This window comes from Panthera uncia (genome assembly GCF_023721935.1).
Source record: "Panthera uncia isolate 11264 chromosome C1 unlocalized genomic scaffold, Puncia_PCG_1.0 HiC_scaffold_4, whole genome shotgun sequence".
NCBI lineage: Eukaryota > Metazoa > Chordata > Mammalia > Carnivora > Felidae > Panthera > Panthera uncia.
In genome coordinates, this window is record NW_026057585.1 from 100,592,738 (window position 1) to 100,613,733 (window position 20,996).

At 48.4% G+C, this 20,996-nt stretch overlaps 1 protein-coding gene across 2 annotated transcripts in view; it reads left to right on the forward strand.

The window, feature by feature from the left end:
* Positions 1-20,996, forward strand: part of ACOT7 (acyl-CoA thioesterase 7) — a 102,305-nt gene that overhangs the window by 1,706 nt on the left and 79,603 nt on the right. Inside the window, exon 2 of one of the 2 annotated variants that reach the window (XM_049618194.1) lies at positions 4,593-4,820. The exons of the other annotated variant lie outside the window; for it this stretch is intronic. Coding sequence (XP_049474151.1) covers positions 4,593-4,820 — 228 coding nt within the window. The remainder of the gene's footprint in view (positions 1-4,592; positions 4,821-20,996) is intronic. 2 annotated transcript variants of the gene reach the window in all.

The following is a 20,996-nucleotide window of genomic DNA, read 5'->3' on the forward strand; positions in this document are numbered from 1 at the left end:
TGTCTCCAGACCCGTGTACTTTCCACTGCGCTCACCCCAAAAAGAAGATACTGATTTCAGTCTACACGTGGAAGGCCAGGCTTTTATTTACTTCATGAGGATGATGAATAGCCAGTCTATACGTATTATCTTTCTTTAACCAGCTTCTAACAGTTAATAGTTCTTGGATAGTTTTAGACGCTTCCCGTGTGTGCACAAGCATATGTGTGTGTGCTTTTCGTTACCCATGGTGTGTACAGGGCTGCCTGTGGCACATTCACAATCGCATATTGTCTCTGAGTAGTCTTGGGACAGGTGGGCAGGATGCCCGGCTGAGGTGAGCCTCAGGTGCCCGGCATGACTGCCAAAGGGAGTGTGGGTGGGGCTGTGACAACGGCCGTGGTCACAAGGGCTTGGCCCACAGAAACCCCAGGATACTGGAGAGTGGACATACGAGGGTGGGGAGCCCTTTAAGGACATCTGAGCTGACACCCCATGTTGAAAGAGGAGACTCCTGTCCTAGGACAGCCAAGCCCATGAATTTAACAAGTTTTACTGGATGCCTCCAAAGAGCAAAGCGCCACGGAGGGACACCCACATGGAAAATTCGGTCCTCATCTTCTGGGGTCCACAGTTCAGCAGAGAAGGAGGCCCAAACCTCTACCATCCTAGATAATTAAGAGTGGTCACATGGTCTTGGTGTGGAAAGCAATGTTGAAGAGATAGGGGCCCTGAAGGCTGGGGAAGGCAGTGGTTAGAACCAACCCTGGAGTCCAACAAGGAAAACGTAATTTGCTAACTAAACGTTAATTGGCATTACTGAAATGAATTCAGCCTCTGCCCCTTTGGAAGCTGCCTGACCTTTCCGTGTCCCCATTTTCTCATGGGTTGTTCTGAGTGTTAAAGAAAGTGTATCCAGTGCTTGGCAGAGTGGCCGGCACCTTGTAAGTAAATGAAAGCTCTTTTTTGTCCAAAAAGTGGGACACTGGCCCAAGAGGCTAAGGGGCCTGGATGCGAATCTTAGCTCTGCCTCTTGTAGGTGAGCTGCTTTCGGCTTCTGCGTGTTCCTTAATCTCCCTGGGCCTCAGCTTCCTTAGTTGTGAATTGGAGATGATAATGCCTGTGTCAGGGTGGCTGTAGGGATTACAATCTTTGCCATAGTGCTGGGCAGTTGTAAAAGTGGCCTCCTAAAGGGCATATGAGCTCACAAAGAGAACAGTGTATCTTTGAGGGCCTGAACTTTGGACAGTCAGGCCACGGTAGGGTGCTGTCCTCCTCCCGCCTTTGATCCAGCCCTAAGATGCAGGTTCCAGGACAGCATTTAAAGTTCAGAAGAACAGGGGTCCCTGGGTGGCTCAGTCGGTTGAGCGTCTGACTTTGGCTCAGGTCATGATCTCATGGTCCGTGAGTTTGAGCCCCATATCGGGCTCTGTGCTGACAGCTCAGAACCTGGAGCCTGCTTCAGATTCTGTGTCTCCTTCTCTCTTTGACCCTCCCCCGTTCATGCTCTCTCTCTGTCTCAAAAATAAATAAACATTAAAAAAATTTTTTTTAAGTTCAGAAGAACATTTTTCCTATGACTATTTTGGTTATTTCCTTTTTTTTTTTTTTTAAATGTTTATTTATTTTGAGAGAAAGAGGGAGAGAGAGACTATCCCAAGCAGGCCCCGCACTGTCAGCATAGAGCCCAGCATGGGGCTCCATCTTGTGGAACATGACCTGAGCCCAAATCAAGAGTCAGAAGCCTAACCAACTGAGCCACCAAGGTGTCCTCTTTTGGCTTATTTTTAACTAATGTTAATTAAATTTTGCTTAAGTTACGCTTTTCCTTGTTGGACTCAAGAGTTCTAGAATGTCAGACCCGGAAGGAGCCCCAGTCCACCTGTGTCATGTTATAGATGCGGAAAATGAGGCTCTCAGGGGTTGAAGACTTGGTCAAGGGCACACCTCGGACCTTGACCAGGAGCTGAAGGCTGTTGGTAGAGTACTCCCTGCCAGGTGTCCCCACTGCTACATTTGTCCACTGCTTACTCAAGCTTCAGTTTATATTTGGTTGTGAGGCTTAATCATGGCATCAGTGTGGGCCCCTAGTAGAAGCCTCCGGGGCTTTGTTGAAAAAACGGCTGAAGGACATGCCATGTAACAGGTTGTTGGAGAGCAGGACTTTGTGGAGCAGTGATGGAGATGTCCAGGTCTGTGCAATATGGTGGCACAGTATACTAGTCACTGGCCATTGAGTGCTTGGGATGTGGCCAGATGTGGAGGAAGTGAATTTTTAATTGCATACGTTTAGATGTATTTAAATGTAAACATAGATAGTCTCCCGGAATTTATGGCAGGCCTATGAGAGGAAGGATTTCCTAAGGGTTTCAGAAGCTCTCTGGGAACCGCCTAGCTAATGTAGGCGGACTTTGGTTTAGACTTTGCCCAGGGCGGATAATCCAGGAATCCTCTATTTGTAGGTAAGTGTGTGAGGTCTACAAGGTATTTTGTTTGCATGCTGTTAGATACAGATCTATTAGGAAATGTATTGAGATTAGTGATTGCTTTGTTCACTGTAGTACCGACAAAGGACCTGGACTTTAGCATGTTAAGGGGTTAGAATTTTTTCCCCTTGAGCTCTGTCTTTGGGTTTACAGTGGAATTAAGGAAAACATCGAATCTGATTTAGGGAAACCACACTCTGAGCTAATATTCTGGAACATTCCATAAAACAATGCACGGTGCTGACTCCTTTCTTGCTAGGAGGTGGAGGCCCTAGGAAAAGGCACAGTTCTTGCAGCTCGGAGAGCCTGTGGTTGGGTCGGCCGTTCTCACCCACCGTCCAGCCTCCCTCTGTAAGGGGGCCCGGCAGCTTGGCATTGCCCTGGACGTGGCACCACAGCCCATCAGCTCCCGGGTTTCACTCAGGCCAGAAGTTGCTTTCTTCTGTTAACGTTAAGAATGAAGCTGTCAGAGGGGGCACCCGGATGGCTGAGTCACTTGCGCGTCCGACTTCAGCTCAGGTCATGATCTCGCGGTTCATGAATTTGAGCCTCATATCGAGCTTGCTGCTGTCAGTGCCCGCCGAGCCCACTTTGGATCCTCTGTCCCCCTCTCTCTGCCCCTCCCCCGCCTGCACTCTCCCCCGAATAAATTAATATTAAAGAATGGAGCCGTCAGTCATTTTACCAGCAAAACTGGATTTATTTAGGAATTGCAGAGCAAGGAAGCTTACAGCAAAACCCTTGGCGCCTGGAGAACAAAAGAGAGGAAAGCTCTTTTATAGAGGAGAGAGGGGACTTCCGGAAGGTTGTTATGAGGGCAAAGTCTGTGGGCAAAGTCTGTGGGCGCAAACTGGGAGTTCAAAGGATAGTGGCTTCTCACTGGCCGAGTTGTGACTGTCTCTCACTGGCTCGGCTGTTGCCGGAGCGAGGGGAAACCCTTCTTCCTCCTGCTGGAGCGGTTAGTAGTAGCTAAAGCCATGTGGACTTGCAAGGAGCCGATTTTCCTGACTGGTCTGCAACTGATGCAGTGTGAGTGCGCCCCCTGCTGGCCCTGTGGCGCCACCCTAGAGGAGGTCTTTTACTGGTCTTCACCGGGTGGCGTGGCTTCTGCAAGGGGAGCCCAGCCTCCCGAAGACAGGGTCAGCTTCCAGGTCCACTGTGTCTCCAGGTGTCCCAAGGAGGGGGATGAATTACATGGTCAGCCTACCTGGGGACAACCTACACCTGAGTAACTGAGGAAGCTTGTTACAAATGCACATTTTCTGTATGCAAATTACACTTAGGTAGAAAATCGACAAAAGCGCAGACTTTAAAGCATTTATGAGATATTTGGGGGAACTTGAATAGTCCTTTGAAACTTAAAATATATTAAGGAATTTCTGTTTTTTAAGGTGAGATCATTGTAGTTCTGCTTTTTTTAAAATTAAATTTTTTTTTTTTTTTTTTTTTTCAACGTTTTTTATAATTTTGACAGAGCCTGCGCAGGTGGGGAGGGCTGGGGTGGAGAGAGGGAGAGAGAATCCCAAGCAGGCTCCACACTGTCAGCACTGAGCCGGACGCGGGGCTCGAACTCATGAACCGTGAGAGCATGATCTGAGCCGAAATCAAGAGTCAGGCGCTTAGGGGCGCCTGGGTGGCGCAGTCGGTTAAGCGTCCGACTTCAGCCAGGTCACGATCTCGCGGTCTGTGAGTTCGAGCCCCGCGTCAGGCTCTGGGCTGATGGCTCGGAGCCTGGAGCCTGTTTCCGATTCTGTGTCTCCCTCTCTCTCTGCCCCTCCCCCGTTCATGCTCTGTCTCTCTCTGTCCCAAAAAAAAAAAAAAAACGTTTAAAAAAAAAAAAAAAAAAAAAGAGTCAGGCGCTTAGCCAACTGAGTCACCCAGACGCTTTTCAAAAAGCGATCTGATGAAGTATCATGAACACATAATAAAATGCGTCTCTTTTAAGTGTCCAGTTCACTGAGTTTTAGCAAATGTGTGCACCCGTATAATGACCACGACAGCTGTGACCTAGAACATTTCCATCAGCCCCAGAAGTTCCCTCCTGCTCCTTCTCGGTCGGTCCCTACCCACCCCCCGACCCCTATAAACAGGGCTGCTTTCTCTCACTCTAGTTTCTGCCTTTTCTAGACTCTCATACGGATGGACTCATACGCTTAGCGCTGTGCTTGTGAGCACCACTGCTGTGCCTGCAGGGCTCGCTGCTGTTGCATCCATTACCTGCAATATGTTTCTCTCTTCACCTGTCAGCGAACATCCGGGGTCTTTCCGGCTCTTGGCGATTTGTGAATACAGTTCACAAATGCAGATTTCAAAACTTCCAGGACACCATCGAGGAAACTTGAACACACTTCCTGGGTATTAGTGATACTAAGGAATTGGTGTTGTGTGTCAGGTGGGATAATTGTTTTGTAGTTCTGTTTTGTGTGTGTGTGTGTGTGTGTTTTGACATTTATTTATTTATTTATTTATTTATTTATTTTAAATGTTTTATTTATTTTTGAGACAGAGAGAGACAGAGCATGAGCAGGGGAGGGGCAGAGAGAGAGCGAGACACAGAATCTGAAGCAGGCTCCAGGCTCTGACCTGTCAGCACAGAGCCCAACGTGGGGCTCGAACTCACAAGCTGTGAGATCATGACCTGAGCCAAAGTCGGACGTTCAACCGACTGAGCCACCCAGGCACCCCGACATTTATTTATTTTTGAGAGAAAGAGACAGAGCATGAGCGGGAGAGGGACAGAGAGAGAGGGAGACACAGCATCGGAAGCAGGCTCCAGGCTCTGAGGCTGTCAGCACAGAGCCCAGCGCAGGGTTCGAACCCGTGAGTGGTGAGATCATGACGAGAGCTGAAGTCGGACGCTCAACCAGCCGAGCCACCCAGGCGCCCCTTGTAGTTCTGTTTTTAAATGGAGTCTTTATCTTTTTTTTTTTTTTAATATTTATTTTTGAGGGAGAGAGCGTGAGTGGGGAAGGGGTGAGAGAGAGACAGGGTGAGAGAGAGACACAGAGAGAGAGAATCCTAAGCAGGTTCCACACTGTCAGCATAGAGCCCCACGGTGCCAGGGCTCGAACTAACAAACTGTGAGATCATGACCTGAGCCCAAACCACAGTCTGGACACTTAACTGATTGAGCTCCCCAACCAGCTGAGCCACCCAGGTGCCTTGCCCTGTAGTCTTTATCTTTCAGAGGCAATGCTAAGATATTTATGAAGGCCAAGCTGTGATGTCACTCATGTGGAGTGGAGGAGTGGGTGGGAACATATCATTTGAAACCAGAGTTGAGGGGCACCTGGGTGACTCAGTGGGTTGAGAGTCCAGCTTCAGCTCAAGTCATGAACTCACCGTTCATGAGTTCGAGCCCTGTGTCGGGCTCTCCGCACGGAGCCCACTTTGGATCCTCTGTCCTCTTCTCTCTCTGCCCCTCCCCCGCTCTCAAAAATAAATAAAACATTAAAAAAAACTAAAAAAGTATATAGTATATATTCACCAAGGCCATAAGCGTTGGAGATCATCTCCTGATTGGCTACATCATTTTTACAAAAGTTTGACGGGCAGCAAAACACAAAAATACAAACAGAAGTAACCTAACAATTCCAAATTGTATAATGGGTCTAAACCAGGACTATAGGTCTGAAAGTAGCCAACTGAAAATATTTATTGGTACTTACTTTGACTTAGGGCAGAAAAATTCTCCCTACCGAGGTGAAGCCACAGTTACAATGCTTCCTGGGAGTCCTGCTGAGTGGCCCTGAGAGCAGAGTTGTGGGTCCCTCTGGAGCATGTGGGAAGAATTGGCAATGGCCTCCCCAGGACACTGGGGAGGATACGGTGCAGGTCTGAGCAGGACGCTATAGCTGGTGAACTTTTTGCAACAATAGCAAAACTTTAAAGATGTATGAGAACAGTATCGTTCTCTCAAAAGAACTGTTTGGAAAAACAAATGTTATCCAATAAGACAGTCTGTAAGTTTGCAAGTTCAGTGACCATGGATTTGGATAAGAACCCAAAGTCAAATAATAGCCCAGGTCAAAGACTTTTGTGACTCCTGAACCTTTTACTCCTTTAGAAAAGGCAAGTGAAAACTAATTTGCCTCGGGATCGTGATGAGGCTGTTTCTGAAAGGGTCATAATCAAAAGGAGAGGTTTCCTCCTTTTGCAAGCGCTTGGGGGAATGTGGACAAGAGCATTTTCTTTCAAGAGAGAGAGAGAGTAGGAGCCAATGGCGAGGAAGAGGAACCCAGGCCTGGTCGGGACATCTCAGGAAAGCTGTCTTGGCGGATGTCCTCTGCTCCAACTCTGGGAAGTCTTTGCTTTCAGGCCATCAGGTGGCGTGCCAGGCCGGTCAGGGTGTGGTGCTTTCTCTAGATGAGTTGCGTGAGTCCAGGAGTCTATTCCTTGGCGTTTGGCGGCACAAGGGCATGTTAGCAGTACCTTGGAAGGGCTTTTCCAGCAAGTTGGAAGAGGCTTTGTGGAGGTGTCTCTTCCAACAGAATCTCCAGGTTGCAAGGTGTGATGCCTAAGGTCTTCATCTCCCGGAAACAGATGTTGAAAAGATTGCTGTACCAAAGCATGGCTATTTATTTTTATTTTTATTTTTATTTTTATTTTTATTTTTATTTTTATTTTTATGTTATTTATTTATTTATTATTTGCTATTATTTTTAAATTAATTAATTAATTTTTAAATGTTTTAATTTATTTTCGAGAGAGCACCAGCGGGGGAGGGGCAGAGAGAAAGGGACGGAGGATCTGATGCGGGCTTCTTGCTGAAAGCAGTGAGCCTATGTGGGGCTTGAACTCATGAACTATGAGATCATGACCTGAGCCGAAGTCGGAGGCTCAACCGGCTGAGCCACCTAGGTGCCCCTATTTTTATGTTTTTTAAAAATTTTATTTAAAAAATGTTTATTTATTTATTTTGAGAGAGAGGGCGTGAGCAGGGAAGGGGCAGAGAGAGAGGGAGAGAGAATCTCAAGCAGGCTCCACACCGTCAGCACAGAGCTGGTCGTGGGGCTCGAACTCACAAACTGTGAGATGGTGACCTGAGCTGAAACCAGCAAGAGTCAGATGACCAACCGACTGAGCCACCCAGGTGCCCCTAAAGAATTTTTTTTTGGAGTAATCTCTCCCGCCAACACGGGGCTTGAACCCACAATGACAAGATCAAGAGTTGGACGTTCCACCGACGTGCCAGCCGGGCGCCCCGTATTTTTATGGTTATTTTTAATAGAAGCAATTAAACCTTTAAAATGTTGGAATGTGTCTCCTTTTGTCAACTATAGGTCAGAGGAGGCAGGGGCCAGGTGCATTAGATGTCCTGTGACTACCTTAGAGGGTGAGAGTCTACAAGTTCCAAAGGGGGTAGAGCTGGGATTTAGAAGGACTGACGGCAATGTTTTCAGCCAAGGACCTGGAAGGTCTATACGGATTTTTCCAGTTCAATCTTCGTGGTGTCGTTAGCGTGTTCAGCTAACCTTGAGGACTGAGGGTAGGATGCACGATAAAAGTGTGCTAAAACTAGCCAAACAACACAGACTTTTTGAGGCACCTGACCAGAAAAATGGGTTTCCCCATCACTACAAAGTTTGAGAGGAGTTACCCAGGTAGGGATAATCTTTCTGAACAGGATTTCAAGGTGAGATGTATGAAATCCATAGTGCGAAGAGATTTCCCTGGATTGCACTCTGGACAGGTGGATAAGTGAAGTAGGCACTTTTTGCAGCCTTATTAATTTTTCTCCGCCGATGTGGGTTCACAAACACTATCATTTTGTCAGTAGACCAATGGTTCAGTGCATGTATGGAGGCAAGTAGTGGGAAGTTTAGAATTTCTGGTAGGGCCAGATTGTTAATTCGGTTCGAACCGGAGTTCCCTCTCTTTATTGAGCCAACAATGAATAGATTTCCAGTCTTGTTTTGTTTTTCCCTCTCTGGGGCCAATTGTTGGGTATCTCTTGTCGAATTTTGCAAATTATCACTTGGGACGACATCCCTTGGGACAGTGACAGATTTGGCTGTCGGTTTCCTTAAGAGCATCGTTTTTGGCAGAAATACTGCAAGGTGGTTTCCTTTGGTCTCCAGGGATGCCCAGGAGCCTCACTCATAGGCAGAGCAGCCAGCAGCGTGGCACCTGATAAATTTTGGAGCCGGAGCCAGTTTTTATCCCATTCCCAGTCGAGGTAAGGGAGCCTCACTGTTAGCCAACATTCCAAAGCCATGAGCTGCCCCAAAGGCGTGCTGTTGGCATAAATGTTTGTGGTTTCACCCTTGGCCAAAATACAAGGCTGGCTGAAGTGGGTCCCCTGATTTTTCCTTCAGCGGCCTCAACTAACAGGGTAGTTAGTGGCAGGAATGGCCGTGAGGGGATATTCCCGTGCCGTAGGGTCTGGTTGTTGGCTCCATACCCTGTGGGTCGATGACGGTCCCTGTGTTTTTGTGGATGAGTATTCTAAGGCATTCCATTCCCTCTCATTACACAGAGGAAAAGGGGAGTTAACAATTAGGGTAGCTGGGGCGCCTGGGTGGTTCAGTTGGTTAAGCGTCTGACCCTCGATACCGGTTCAGGTTATGATCTCATAGTTCGTGAGTTCCAGCCTGGTATTGGGCTCATGATCTCATAGCTTGTGGAGTTGGGCTCCACGCTGACAGTCGGAGCTTGCCTGGGATGCTCTCTGCCCCTCCCCCACTCACACTCTCTTTCCCTCTCTCTCTCAAAGTGAATAAACTTTATGAAAAAAAGAGTTAGGATATCTGAGGGCAGGGGTCTTATTAAGCTTTTCCTTAAAGTCCCCAAAGCTATGTCTCCCTTTCATTTTTTCCTTTTCACTTTTATACATATAGTAAGCTCTATGCCCAATGTGGGGCTCGAACTCATAATCCCAAGGTCAGGAGTTGCGTGCTCTACCGACTCAGCCAGCTGGGAGCCCCTGATCTTTCATTTTTTAAGTAGGGCATATAGAGATTGAGCCATAAGAGAGATGTTTGGAACCCAATTTTGACTAGCCAGCCAATTCCAGAAAACTTTGTAATTGGTGCTTAGTTTTAGGTTTTGGGAAGTTCAGGAAGACTGCCTGATCCAAATGGAGTTCTTGTTCTGAGATCAGGTTTCCTAGAATCAAACCGGATTGGAGCAAACTGCAGTTTTTCTTCAGGGGATTTTACGTCCCTTTAAGGCCAAAAGTTGTAGCAGGTAGATGCTGTCTTCTTGCGAAGAGGTTTGAGAAGGGCATTGGAGAACCAAATCATCTATGTATCATATTAAGTAGAGCCTACAGAAAACTTTATATCATCCAAGTCAGCTTTTAAGATCTTTGAAAAGTACGGACCCTCTGGAACCCTGGGGCATTTCTGTCCAAGTGTGTTTATGCTCCCAAGTGAAAGTAAAGAGAATAGTGGCTATCCTTACCAACTGGAATACCGAAGATGCACCGCATGGATCAAATACGGTGAAAAACTGGCTTTCTCTGGGAACAGATGTCACTAGCGTGCAGTGGTGAGAGGGGCAGCAGGTGCCGAAGGATGACCACGTTACTTCTTGCTCGGAGGTCCTAGACGAAAGTCCTGTAGAAGGCAAGTTGGAGTCCCTCATAGCAGCCGGTGGCTTGTGTCAAGAGCCCCTGTAGCTCCTTGGAGCCCAACGTTGGGAATTAGGAGGACGTTGGAAAGACTGGCTGGAGGGATGCGGTGCCCACAGCGCTTAGTGTGATAGCAGTTTTAATGTTTGTTTATTTCTGAGAGAGAGAGAGACACACACACACACACACACACACACGGAGTGTGAGTAGGGGAGGGGCAGAGAGAGAGGGAGACACAGAATCCGAAGGAGGCTCCAGGCTCCGAGGCATCAGCACAGAGCCTGATGTGGGGCTCAAACTCACGAACCGCGAGATCATCACCTGAGCCGAAGTGGGACGCTCAACCGACTGAGCCACCCAGGCGCCCCAGCATGATAGCAGTTTTATCCCAATGTCCTGGCCCTTTGCAAAAATAGCCGAAACTAGGAGGTTTTGGTATTGTTTAGGGACTGCATTTGCTGGAACTGAAAACTGAGAATTTTAGTGGTTTATTAGGAGACTCATCACAGGTGTAAGTGAGCGGGTTTACCAGACTAACTCAGTTGGGAGTGGACATAGTTTCCCATTCCATCCTGGTCCTTTTAACTAAAAGAAAAAAAAAAAAAATCCCAGTTCAGCCCATTCATAAACATAGTTAAATGCTTCCTGGGTGGATTCAACATCTAAGGGAAGACCAGAATTTTCTTTAAAGACAATTTGGAGTTGATTATAATAGTCATGAACAGGTTCATCAGGCTTTTGTGTGCAAGCCTGACTTTTGTTCCAATCAACAGTTTTAGGAAAGGCTATTATACTAGCTCCCTGGAGATTTCCAGGAAGTGTTCTAGCATCTTGCCAAAGTTAGGGGTCTGTTTCTCTGTATCCCTTTCAGGATGATCCCATTGGGCTAGTTTCATCCAGAGTTTGGCCTGGCCCTCACCTATGAGCCATGTGGACTAACTGATATAACTCTGAGAGACTAGGTTGGCAAGTTTGGATACGTGTGTTAAATTCTTCAGCAAACCCGTGGGGGGGGGTCCTTCGTCACTTTAGGAAACTCTTTAACTGTGGCTCAAAATTCAGCCTTAGTCTAGGGAATGTAAGAAATGTGGGGTTTATTTGGATCCTTAGGAGACTTAGCTTTAAAGAGGTGCATTTTATTTTATTTATTGTTATTTTAAAATATATTTTAAAATGTTTACTTATTTTGGAGGGGGAGGGGCAGAGAGAGAGAGAGAGAGAGAGAGAGAGAGAAGGAGAATCCTAAGCAGGCTCCATGCTGTCAGCACAGCCCGGTGTGGGGCTTGAACCCACAAACCTCAGCCGAAATCAGGAGTCGGACACTCAACCAACTGAGACACCCAGGCCCAAAGAGGCATGTTTGAATAGCTTCAGGATAGGAAGAAGCAGGCAGAGAGTCAAAGAAAAATGGAAAATCGGCAAGGGAATTGGAACGGGGAAGCTGAGGATGTAGGGGAGGTGAAGGTGGTACAGAAGGGAAGGAGGACGGTGGGCCTGGAGCGCAAGGTGTCTGCCGTGTACCCTGAGACAAAGAGGACGGGGTGGGGGGGAAGGAGGCCCCAGAAGCCTTTTTGTTTATATATATATGTATATGTATATGTATATACACACACACACACACACACACACACAAACACATATATATATAATTTAATTAATTTATGGAAACTGTATCCAGTGTGGGGCTTGAGCTCAGAACCCAGAGATCAAGAGTCCGAAGGCTCCACCGAGCCAGCCAGGTGCCCTGAAGCCTCTTTGTCTTTAACTGTTTGTTTACCTCAGTCCAGAAAGTGTGTTTTGCAGAGGCAGTTCTGGATTCCTGATCATGTTTGGAACCTTCAGAATTCCAGTCCAGATAGACATCCCATTCAGTCATGACAGTTTTAGAGCCTGGCTATCCAGTTTCGTTTTGAGAAGCGTAAGTTTGTGGAGCTGAAAAGTTCCCCATCATGGCCACTGATGTTCTAAATTACTTTTGGTTAAGTTGGTCCATTTAAGGGGCGCCCGGGTGGCTCAGTCGGTTGAGCATCCTACTCCAGCTCTGGTCATGATCTCACGGTCCATGGGTTTGAGCCCCCGCGTCAGGCTCTGTGCTGACAGCTCAGAGCCTGGAGCCTGCTTCGGATTCTGTGTCTCCCTCTCTCTCTGCCCCTCCCCTGCTGGAGCTCTGTCTCTCTCTCTTTCTCAAAAATAAATACACATTAAAAAAAATTTTTTTTAAAAAAAGGTGGTCCATTTAATTAGAACTGTGCACAAGGAGGGACCATAGTTTCTATTTATTTATTTATTTATTTATTTATTTATTTATTTATTATTATTCTTTTTTTAAATTTTTTTTGGGGGGACCATAGTTTTTAAACATAAAACCAAGTGTATCCCAGAAACGGGGGATGGGCGTCCCCAGTTTTGATGCCTGGGATCCTGTTTCTTTTCTCTCTTCTTTTTTTTTTTTTAGTTTTTTTTTTTTTTTTAATGTTTATTTTTAAGAGAGAGAGATACAGTGGGTGAGCAGGAAGGGTCAGAGAGAGAGGAAGACGCAGAATCTGAAGCAGAAAGCAGAAAGCAAAAGTCCTACACAGCACAGTTCCAAACAGAAGTCCGACCAAAGTCCAAGTGAGAACTCTGAAAGGGCAAAGCCTTAAAATAGATCCTGAATACAGCCAGGAGAGCTCACACACAAAGAGAGTGGAGCTTGAAATCCAGGAGAAAACTTGCCCTTGCACTCCAGGGTCAGCAAGAAAGCCGTGACCCGTGTTGGCTTTGGGGGCACTGGCACCTTTGTGTCCACCAGCCCCGGAGTTGTTGGGGGGTCGCCTCTGGATCCCACTGCTGATCACTAAAAAAATGGTAACCTTAGAAATAAGAAAAGTCAGCTATTTTATCAGCAAAAATGGGCTTATTTGGGAAGAGCAGAGAGTTGCAAGTTGGGACAAGCAAGCTGTGGCAAAACCAACAAAGTCAAGTCCAACAAAGGAAAGGAATATTATGGGAGTGGGGGGAGGGGGAGGAGGAGGAAGTTGGGAGGGGGGTTCTGAGTGAAAGTCCACTGGAGAAAAGCCAGAGCCCAGGGGGATGAGGGTTTCTCATTGGCTGGGTTGCAGGGGTGGTCAAGTTCTTGTGCAAGATGCAAGGTACAGGGTTTTCTGTGGAGGCACTTAGCTGATCCTTCTGTTGGAATCTGTAATTGTCATTGACGCCAAGTGCTGTAGCTTCCCCTTCTAGCTTCCCGACTCCACTCTGCACCTTTTTCCTTTGTGAATGGTCACGCTGCTATCCCGCAGCCTGTTGTCGCCTTCCTCCTTTGCTCAGGAGAGAGCCAAACTCTATGACTTCAGGCCAAGTCATGAATTCCTTGCGTCACTGGGGTTGCAGAGAAGCATCCTGTGAGATGCTTCCGGAAGCAGAACTGCCAGTTTGACTGTGGACTCATGGGAGGAGGGGCAGCCCCAGGAGGAGGCTCCGGGGAGAGGGACATCTGCATTCCTGTCTGGAGGGCTCTGGGTGGGTTGGGCCCCCTGGGGAGACGGGAGTGGAGGCTGCTAAGCCTTGTGCTGAGGACTGGGTGAACTGACCACTCGCTGCAAGATGAAGCTGCTAGTCTACACCCTCCGCCTCCGCCTCCACCTCCGCGAGCTCAGCAGGCAGGCAGCCGCCTGGGAGCATCTGGGGCCCAGGAGCTCCCAGGGTCCTGGGGAGAAATGCTGGGCTTCCGTCCAGGCTGTTGAAACCAGGTCTAATCTGCTGTCTCGACCCTGTATCACTGCAAGGTAGGATGACAAGGACATTTCTGTGCCCACAGCAGCGCCTTCTTCCCGCTGGTGTCCAGCGTGCAAGGCAGACTGGGCAGCCCGCCCTGGAGCCGTGGGCCACATGACTCAGGATTTATTGTTGACGGTTTGGAGGGGCCATTGGAGCACCGGGTGTTCAGTGAACTGCTTGACTGAGCATGCCCACTAATGTGTTCATCCAAGTGGAAACCTAGCATGCTTCCCTGCCGGGGCCCAGTCGAAGTCCCCCCAGGCTTTGTTGGAGGAGTTAGGCTTTCGGGACTGGTGGGCTCTGGGCTCTGGGCAGCTGGCACCTTTGAGGGAAGGAGGCAGGTGTGGAAATTGAAGCACCGCACGTGCCAGCAGCTGTGTGGGTTCATCCCTCCCGGGGCACCTGCTGCCGAGGAGTCTGGGGCCGTGGGGGCACCTGCTGTCTCCGGGGGCAGGGGCTCAAGCTGCGATTTTTGGACCAGAAGCTTATGCGGGGCAGTAGAGCTGTCCTCGCACGATGGGCTCATCTTCAGCAGCACAACGTTGTGCTGTTACCGTGGCCTTCCTATGTTTATTTCAAACTTTACAGAAACTTTGTTCGGTGAGTATATCACCCTCTACTTCGTACCAGCTTTATTTATCGAAACGTAATCCGTGTTCCATAGGACTCCCCACTGAAGGGTACAGTTTAGCCAGCAAAAATGGGTTTCTTTGGGAATAGCAGAGAATTACAACTCCAGACAAGCAAGCTTCTGTGAAACCACTGGCAAGTCTGGAGAACAGAGTAACCTTTATAGAGGGAAGGGGTGGGCGGCCTGGGAGGGCTGTCCTTTGGAGCAAACTGGGAGTTGGAAGTGTAGCGGCTTCCCATTGGCTGAACTCTGACAATCTCTCCTTGGCTGGGCTGTTGCTGGAGCTGGAGGAGAGCCTTTCTGGGGCCTGCCTGTGGTCAAGCAGGAGGGGTGTGGTGGGACCTGAGGATACCTCTCCTCCTGCTGGGTCTGTGGGGTGTGAGACCTCCCCCTGCTGGCCTCCCGACTCCATTACAAACGAGGCTTATGAATTTTTTTATTTAAAAATTTTTTTTTATGTTTATTTTTTTATTTTTGAGAGAGAGAGAGAGAGAGACAGATCATGAGCAGGGGAAGGGCAGAGGGAGAGGGAGACACAGAATCCAAAGCAGGCTCCAGGCCCCTAGCTGTCAGCACAGAGCCCGACGCAGGGCTCGAACCCACGAACCGCGCAATCATGACCTGACCCGAATAAATATTTTTTTATTTTTTGTTAATTCAATTTTTATTAATTTTTACACCGCCTCCATCTATTTTTCTTTCTGTGCAAGTTCGGCTCTTCTGGACATTCCAGATAAGTGGAATCATGCAATATGGTGTTTTGTATCTGGCTTCTCTCACATAGCGTGATGTTTTCATCATGCGTGTATCCATGCTTCTTTCATGATAATTCACCGTGCGGGGACATACCACATTTTGCATGTCCATTTGCCAGCTGATGGACCTTGCGGTGTTTCCACCTTTCATCTATTATGCATAATGTTACTATGAATGTTTCTGTCCAAGCTTTTGTGTGGACATGTGCGTTGATGTCTCTTGAATGTATACCTAGTGTGGCTTAATAAGACAAAGGTATTTAGTCTTTATCCCTGGGTCCTGGCACAGAGTTCCTAAGACACTTGAAATTCTTCCAGTGAGAGTGTATCTTTGGTATGCTGATGAGATGCGAGGTGGCCGGGAGCCCTTTAGATAGCTTCAGGATGGGGACTGGTGGCCAGCCTGGTGCAGGCTGCCTTACAGGGGTGGAACTTTCAGCCCCACGTCCTATCTGGGGATGGCGGTGGGGGGAGGGAGGCCTGGAGGTTGAGTTAATCACCAATGCCTCCATCGTGACCGCCATAAAGATCCTGAACAGTGGAGTTGGGAGAGCTTCCAGGTTGCCGAACACAGGGAGGTGTCGGAAGGGCAGCGTGCCTGACCCCACCCCACACCTTGCGCTGTGCGCCTCTTCCATCTGGCTGTTTCTGAGCTGAATCCTTTACGACAAACCGGTAAATGTGAATAAAGCAAAGTTTGCCCGAGTCCTGTGAGCTGCTCCAGCAAATGATCCAACCGGAGGAGATTTTTGTGGGAACCCCAAAGTCTAGAGCCAGTTTGTCAGAAGTTCGGGCGGCCGGGGACTTGAGAGGGGCGTGGAAGCAGGGACAGCCTGGAGCCCTTGAACTTTGGATGGGGTCTGCGCTACCTCTGGGCTGTTAGCGTCAGAACTGCGTTGAATTGTAGGACACCCAGCTGGTGGTGCAGAAGAGAAGAACCCGCACCTTGGGGGTCAGAGGCCGTGTGAGTAAAGACCGCTCCGCTGGGTCATGCGCTTACTCTGTTTAACTTCCGGGGTGTTTTCCAACTGGGCTGTTTCCCCCCCTCCCCCAGCAGTGCGGGGGCGGTCCACATCTCCCTCCGTGCTGGGTATTTGCCTTTTGGATTGCAGCCGCCTATCTCCTTGTGGCTTAGATTTGAATTTCTCTGATGAGTAATGACGCTGAGTGCTTATCAGCCATCTGTACAGCTTGGCTGTTTTGTTTCTTTACCTGTTTTTCATTTGGCATATTTGTCTTTCTGTTACTGAGTTGTTAAGACTTCCTTCTGTAGTCTAGAGATAAGACCCTTCTCAGATACATGGTTTGCAGAGATTTTCCCCCATTCAGTCTTTTCGCTTTGGATGTTCTGTCTTTTTTTTTAATTTTTTTTTAATGTTTATTTTATTTTTGAGACAGGAGAGACAGCATGAACGGGGGAGGGTCAGAGAGAGAGGGAGACACAGAATCTGAAGGTGGCTCAGGCTCTGAGCTGTCAGCGCAGAGCCTGACGTGGGGCTCGAACTCACGGACCGTGAGATCATGACCTGAGCCGAAGTCGGATGCTTAACTGACTGAGCCACCCAGGCGTCCCATGGATGTTCTGTCTTAAAGCACAAACCTTTTTTTTATTTTTTCATGTTTATTTAGAGAGAGAGCACACATGCTCGTGCATGAGTGGGGGAGGGGCAGAGAGAGAGAGGGAGACAGAATCTCAAGCAGGCCTCATGCCATCAGCACAGAACCCGATGCGGGGATCAACCTCACGAACCGTGAGATCATGACCTGAGCCAAAGTCACGAGCCAGACGCTCAACCGACTGAGCCACCCAGGTGTCCCTTGAAGCGCAGAAGTTTTGACATTTTCATGTAGTCTAGTTTAGGTTTTTTATTTTTTGGTTGCTTGTACTCTTATCGTCGCACCTAAGAAACCGTTGCCAGACTCAGGGTCACAGAGCCTTACCTGTATGTTTTCTTTCAGCCTCAGCCCTTCTGTTCAGAGCTTTACCTATTTTGAATCTGTGAGGTAAGGGTCCAGCTTTATTCTTTTGAGGTGGACCCACCCCTTCTTCCGAGGTCCCAGGACTTGTCAGGGTCCCAGGCTGGTAAGTGCAGGGCTGAAGCCACACACCTGGCCCGCACCCCCGGGGTTATCCCTGACCCTGAGGACAGAAGCAAAAGTCCACCGACAGTAAAAGTTGCGCCCTGTAGATTGTGGAGTGTTCATCACACACGTGGTTTCATTTCATGACTAGGCTGTGCTTCCTGGCGGCTGTGTGGGGTCTCAACCTGGGTCTGTGGTTCCGCTTCCCGTCCCTGAACACCAACCCCGCCCCTTCCGGCCTTCCCCGCCCCCTTGCAGCGTCGTGCTGTGACCAGCCTGTCCCAGGCAGGTGGCAGCCTCGTGTACAGGCCTACCTGCCTCCCGTGCGGCAGGTCCCCGTTGGGGACCTTCCTGGGCTGTGCCAGACAGGCAGAACCCCCTGGTGCCCTGAATTTCCTCCCTTAGGCTTGGGCTTGCTGTGGGGCAGATCCAGCAGGCGTGACTGCCCATCTAGAGGGTGTTTAAGGAGCACCTGGGTGGCTCAGTCAGTTGAGCGTCCAACTTCGGCTCAGGCCATGATCTCAAAGTTTGTGAGTTTGAGTCCCACATCGGGCTCGCTGCTGTCAGTGCTGAGCCTGCTTCTGATCCTCTGTCTCCTCTCTCTCTCTGCCCCTCCCCTGTTCGTGTCTCTCTCTATCAAAAATAAACATTAAAAAATAATAAAGGGTGTTTATGGGGAGCCTGGGTGGCTCAGTCGGTGAAGCGTCCGACTTCGGCTCAGCTCATGATCTCACAGTTCATGAGTTCGAGCCCCGCATTGGACTCTGTGCTGACAGCTTGGAGCCTGGAGCCTTCTTCAGATTCTGTGTCTCCTTCTCTCTCTGCCCCTCCCCTGCTTGCACTCTGTCTCTGCCTCTCAATCAAAAATAAATAAACATTGGGGCGCCTGGGTGGCTCAGTCGGTTTGGCGTTGGGCTTTGGCTCAGGTCATGATCTCACAGTCCGTGGGTTTGAGCCCCACGTCGGGCTCTGTGCTGACAGCTCGGAGCCTGGAGCCTGCTTCGGATTCTGTGTCTCCCTCTCTCTCTGCCCCTCCCCTGCTTGTGCTCTGTTTCTCTCTGTCTCAAAAGCAAATAAAAACATTAAAAAATTTTTTTAATTAAAAAATAATTAAAAATAAATAAATAAACATAAAAAAATAATAAAGGGTGCTTAAAAACCCTGGGAGGTGGGAAGTTGCCTGTAGCAGTCATGGCCTTGAGTGTGCCCTGTGGCCCTGTGAGACATTTAATTGGACATTGGACATAACAAGCAAATCAGAATTTTAGGGCCTTTTTTTTTAAAGTTTATTTATTTATTTTGAGAGAGAGAGAGAGAGAACAAGCTGGGGAGGGGCAGAGAGAGAAGGAGACAGAGGATCCAAAGCGGGCTCTGTGCTGAGAGCAGACAGCTGAGAGCAGATAGCCCGATGCAATGAGGGGCTTGAACTCACGAACTAAGAGATCATGACCTGAGCCAAAGTCAGATGCTTAACTAACTGAGCCACCCACGTGCCCCAGGGAAATTAGAATTTTCTTTTTCATGTTTATTTATTTTTGAGAGGGAGACAGAGTGGGAGTGGGAGACAGAGAAGGAGACACAGAATCCGAAGCAGGCTCCAGGCTCTGAGCTGTCAGCACAGAGGCGGACATGGGGCCTGAACTCATGAACCGCGAGATCATGACCTGAGCCAAAGTCGGATGTTTCACCGACTGAGCCACCCAGGCGCCCTAGCAAATCAGAATTTTAATCCAGCCGGGGAGATAACATCAGACTGGGAGGTTGAAGCATCGGGAGAAAGAACTGCTTTTGTAATAAAACTTATTTTCTCACCGTCTTGATGTGGAGCAAAGTCCGACATCAGCTGACAGGGGAGCGGCCCTGTGTTCAGGAGCAAAACCTGCGTTCTGAGAGCTCGCCCCGGCTCCCATCTGCACCCTGCACCCTTCAAGCTCTCTTGCTTAGCTCTCAGCCCCGGGGCGGGGGGGGGGCACAGGAATCACCCTCATTTTACAGATAGGGTGAACCGAGTGCGGGAGTGACTCCAGCGGACACTGAAACCCAGGTCTCTCAACACCGAGCTCTCTGTACCTCATCGCCTGCCCTGACCAGGGGCAAATGCTGCTGTAAAGGGAGGGGGCAGGTGGTGGAGACAGCTCCAGCCCGCCCGCTGCCCCAGAAATGGCCTGTTGTTTACTTTGGCTTATGAATGGGTAGGATTAAAAGTCTAAGGTGTGATGTGTCTCCCAAACTCAGCACGATGCTGAGGGCGTCTCTGAGCCTTAGGGAACTTGAGTGTCCTGATGCCGCGAGGTCAGGGCGTTGCTCCCTGGGTCTGGGAGAAGACCCTGAAGTCCTCGCCCCCGTAAGATTTGTCTGATGGGTCTTAGAAGGGCACCTGGTGTGAGTGCTTTGCTGTCATTCAGGGCACGGGACTGGAAAATGCTTGGGGTTCGTTTCTGATCCCTCAACCCCTGTCCTGGCCTGCCTTGGCACACCCCAGCTGGGGTCTGTAGGGGGCGTGCTGGAGACGGACCCTGCCCCTCTCTCCACCTATTGAAAGTCCCCAGGCTTCCAATTCAGTCTCTCTTCGAGCCAGCTAAATATTTCATTACCTTGTGGGCACTTAGCAGATGGAAATTGTAGCCTTGTAACTGATCAGGGTGAGCGAGCGTGGGTGGCCATCATTCTCAGTAAATGCCACACTTTTTGTGTGTGTTTTTGGCTGTGCTGGTGCTGTGTTCGCTCAGATGTGGCTTGTGTTTGGAACCAGAGCTTTAACGGCGACACTGCTTTCTGGTGTCCTCCCGTGTCTCAGGAAACTAAGTCCTGTTTGATTGGTGCTCTGCCTCCGTTGATGACAGGCTGAGCCCACTATGTCATGTGCCTTATGAAAGCTGAGGTGATAACACTCACAAGCCAGCCTGAAGCTGCCTAATTGATCCCGTGGTATCTGAAACATGTTGCCAATATTCTTTTTTTTAATTGAACGTAGTTGTCACACTATTGTATTAGTTTCAGGTGTACAACATAGTGGATGGACATTTACATACGTGACGAAATGTTCACCCTAAATGCCGTGACCGTCTGTTACCATACGGAGTTATTACACTATTCTTGATGATATTTGTCTCTATTTATGAGTCTGTTATCTTATTGGTTTTTTGTTTTATTTTTTTAGATTCTACGCATAAGGAAAATCATACAGTATTTGTATGATTTGTTTTGGTCGATTTCACTTCTTCCTTCATTTTTTTGTTCATGTGGCATGTCACGTTGATTGATTTGTAGGATATTGCATCATCCTTGAGTCTCTGGATCAAATCCCACTCGATTATGGCTATTGATCCTTTTTTTAAATTTTTATTCTTTTTTTTTAAAGTTTGTTTTGAGAGAGAGAGAGTGCATGTGAGTGGGGGAGGGGAGAGAGAAGGAGAGAGAAAGACTCCCAAGCAGGCTGTGTGTTGTCAGTGTGGAGCCCGATGTGGGGCTCGAACTCACAAACCGTGAGATCTGACCTGAGCTGCGATCAAGAGTGGGACGCTCAACTGAGCCACCCAAGCACCCCATTAAGATTCTTAATTCAATAACCAACAATTCAAACCAACAATAGTTTTTTTTACTTGATTTTTCTTTAATTGCTTCCATGTACCTACTAAATTTTACATCATTAATGCAGTAGAGAGTAGAATATAGTTAATTAAAATTAAAGGGTACAGTTCGGTTAAAAAATTTTTTTTTAACATTTATTT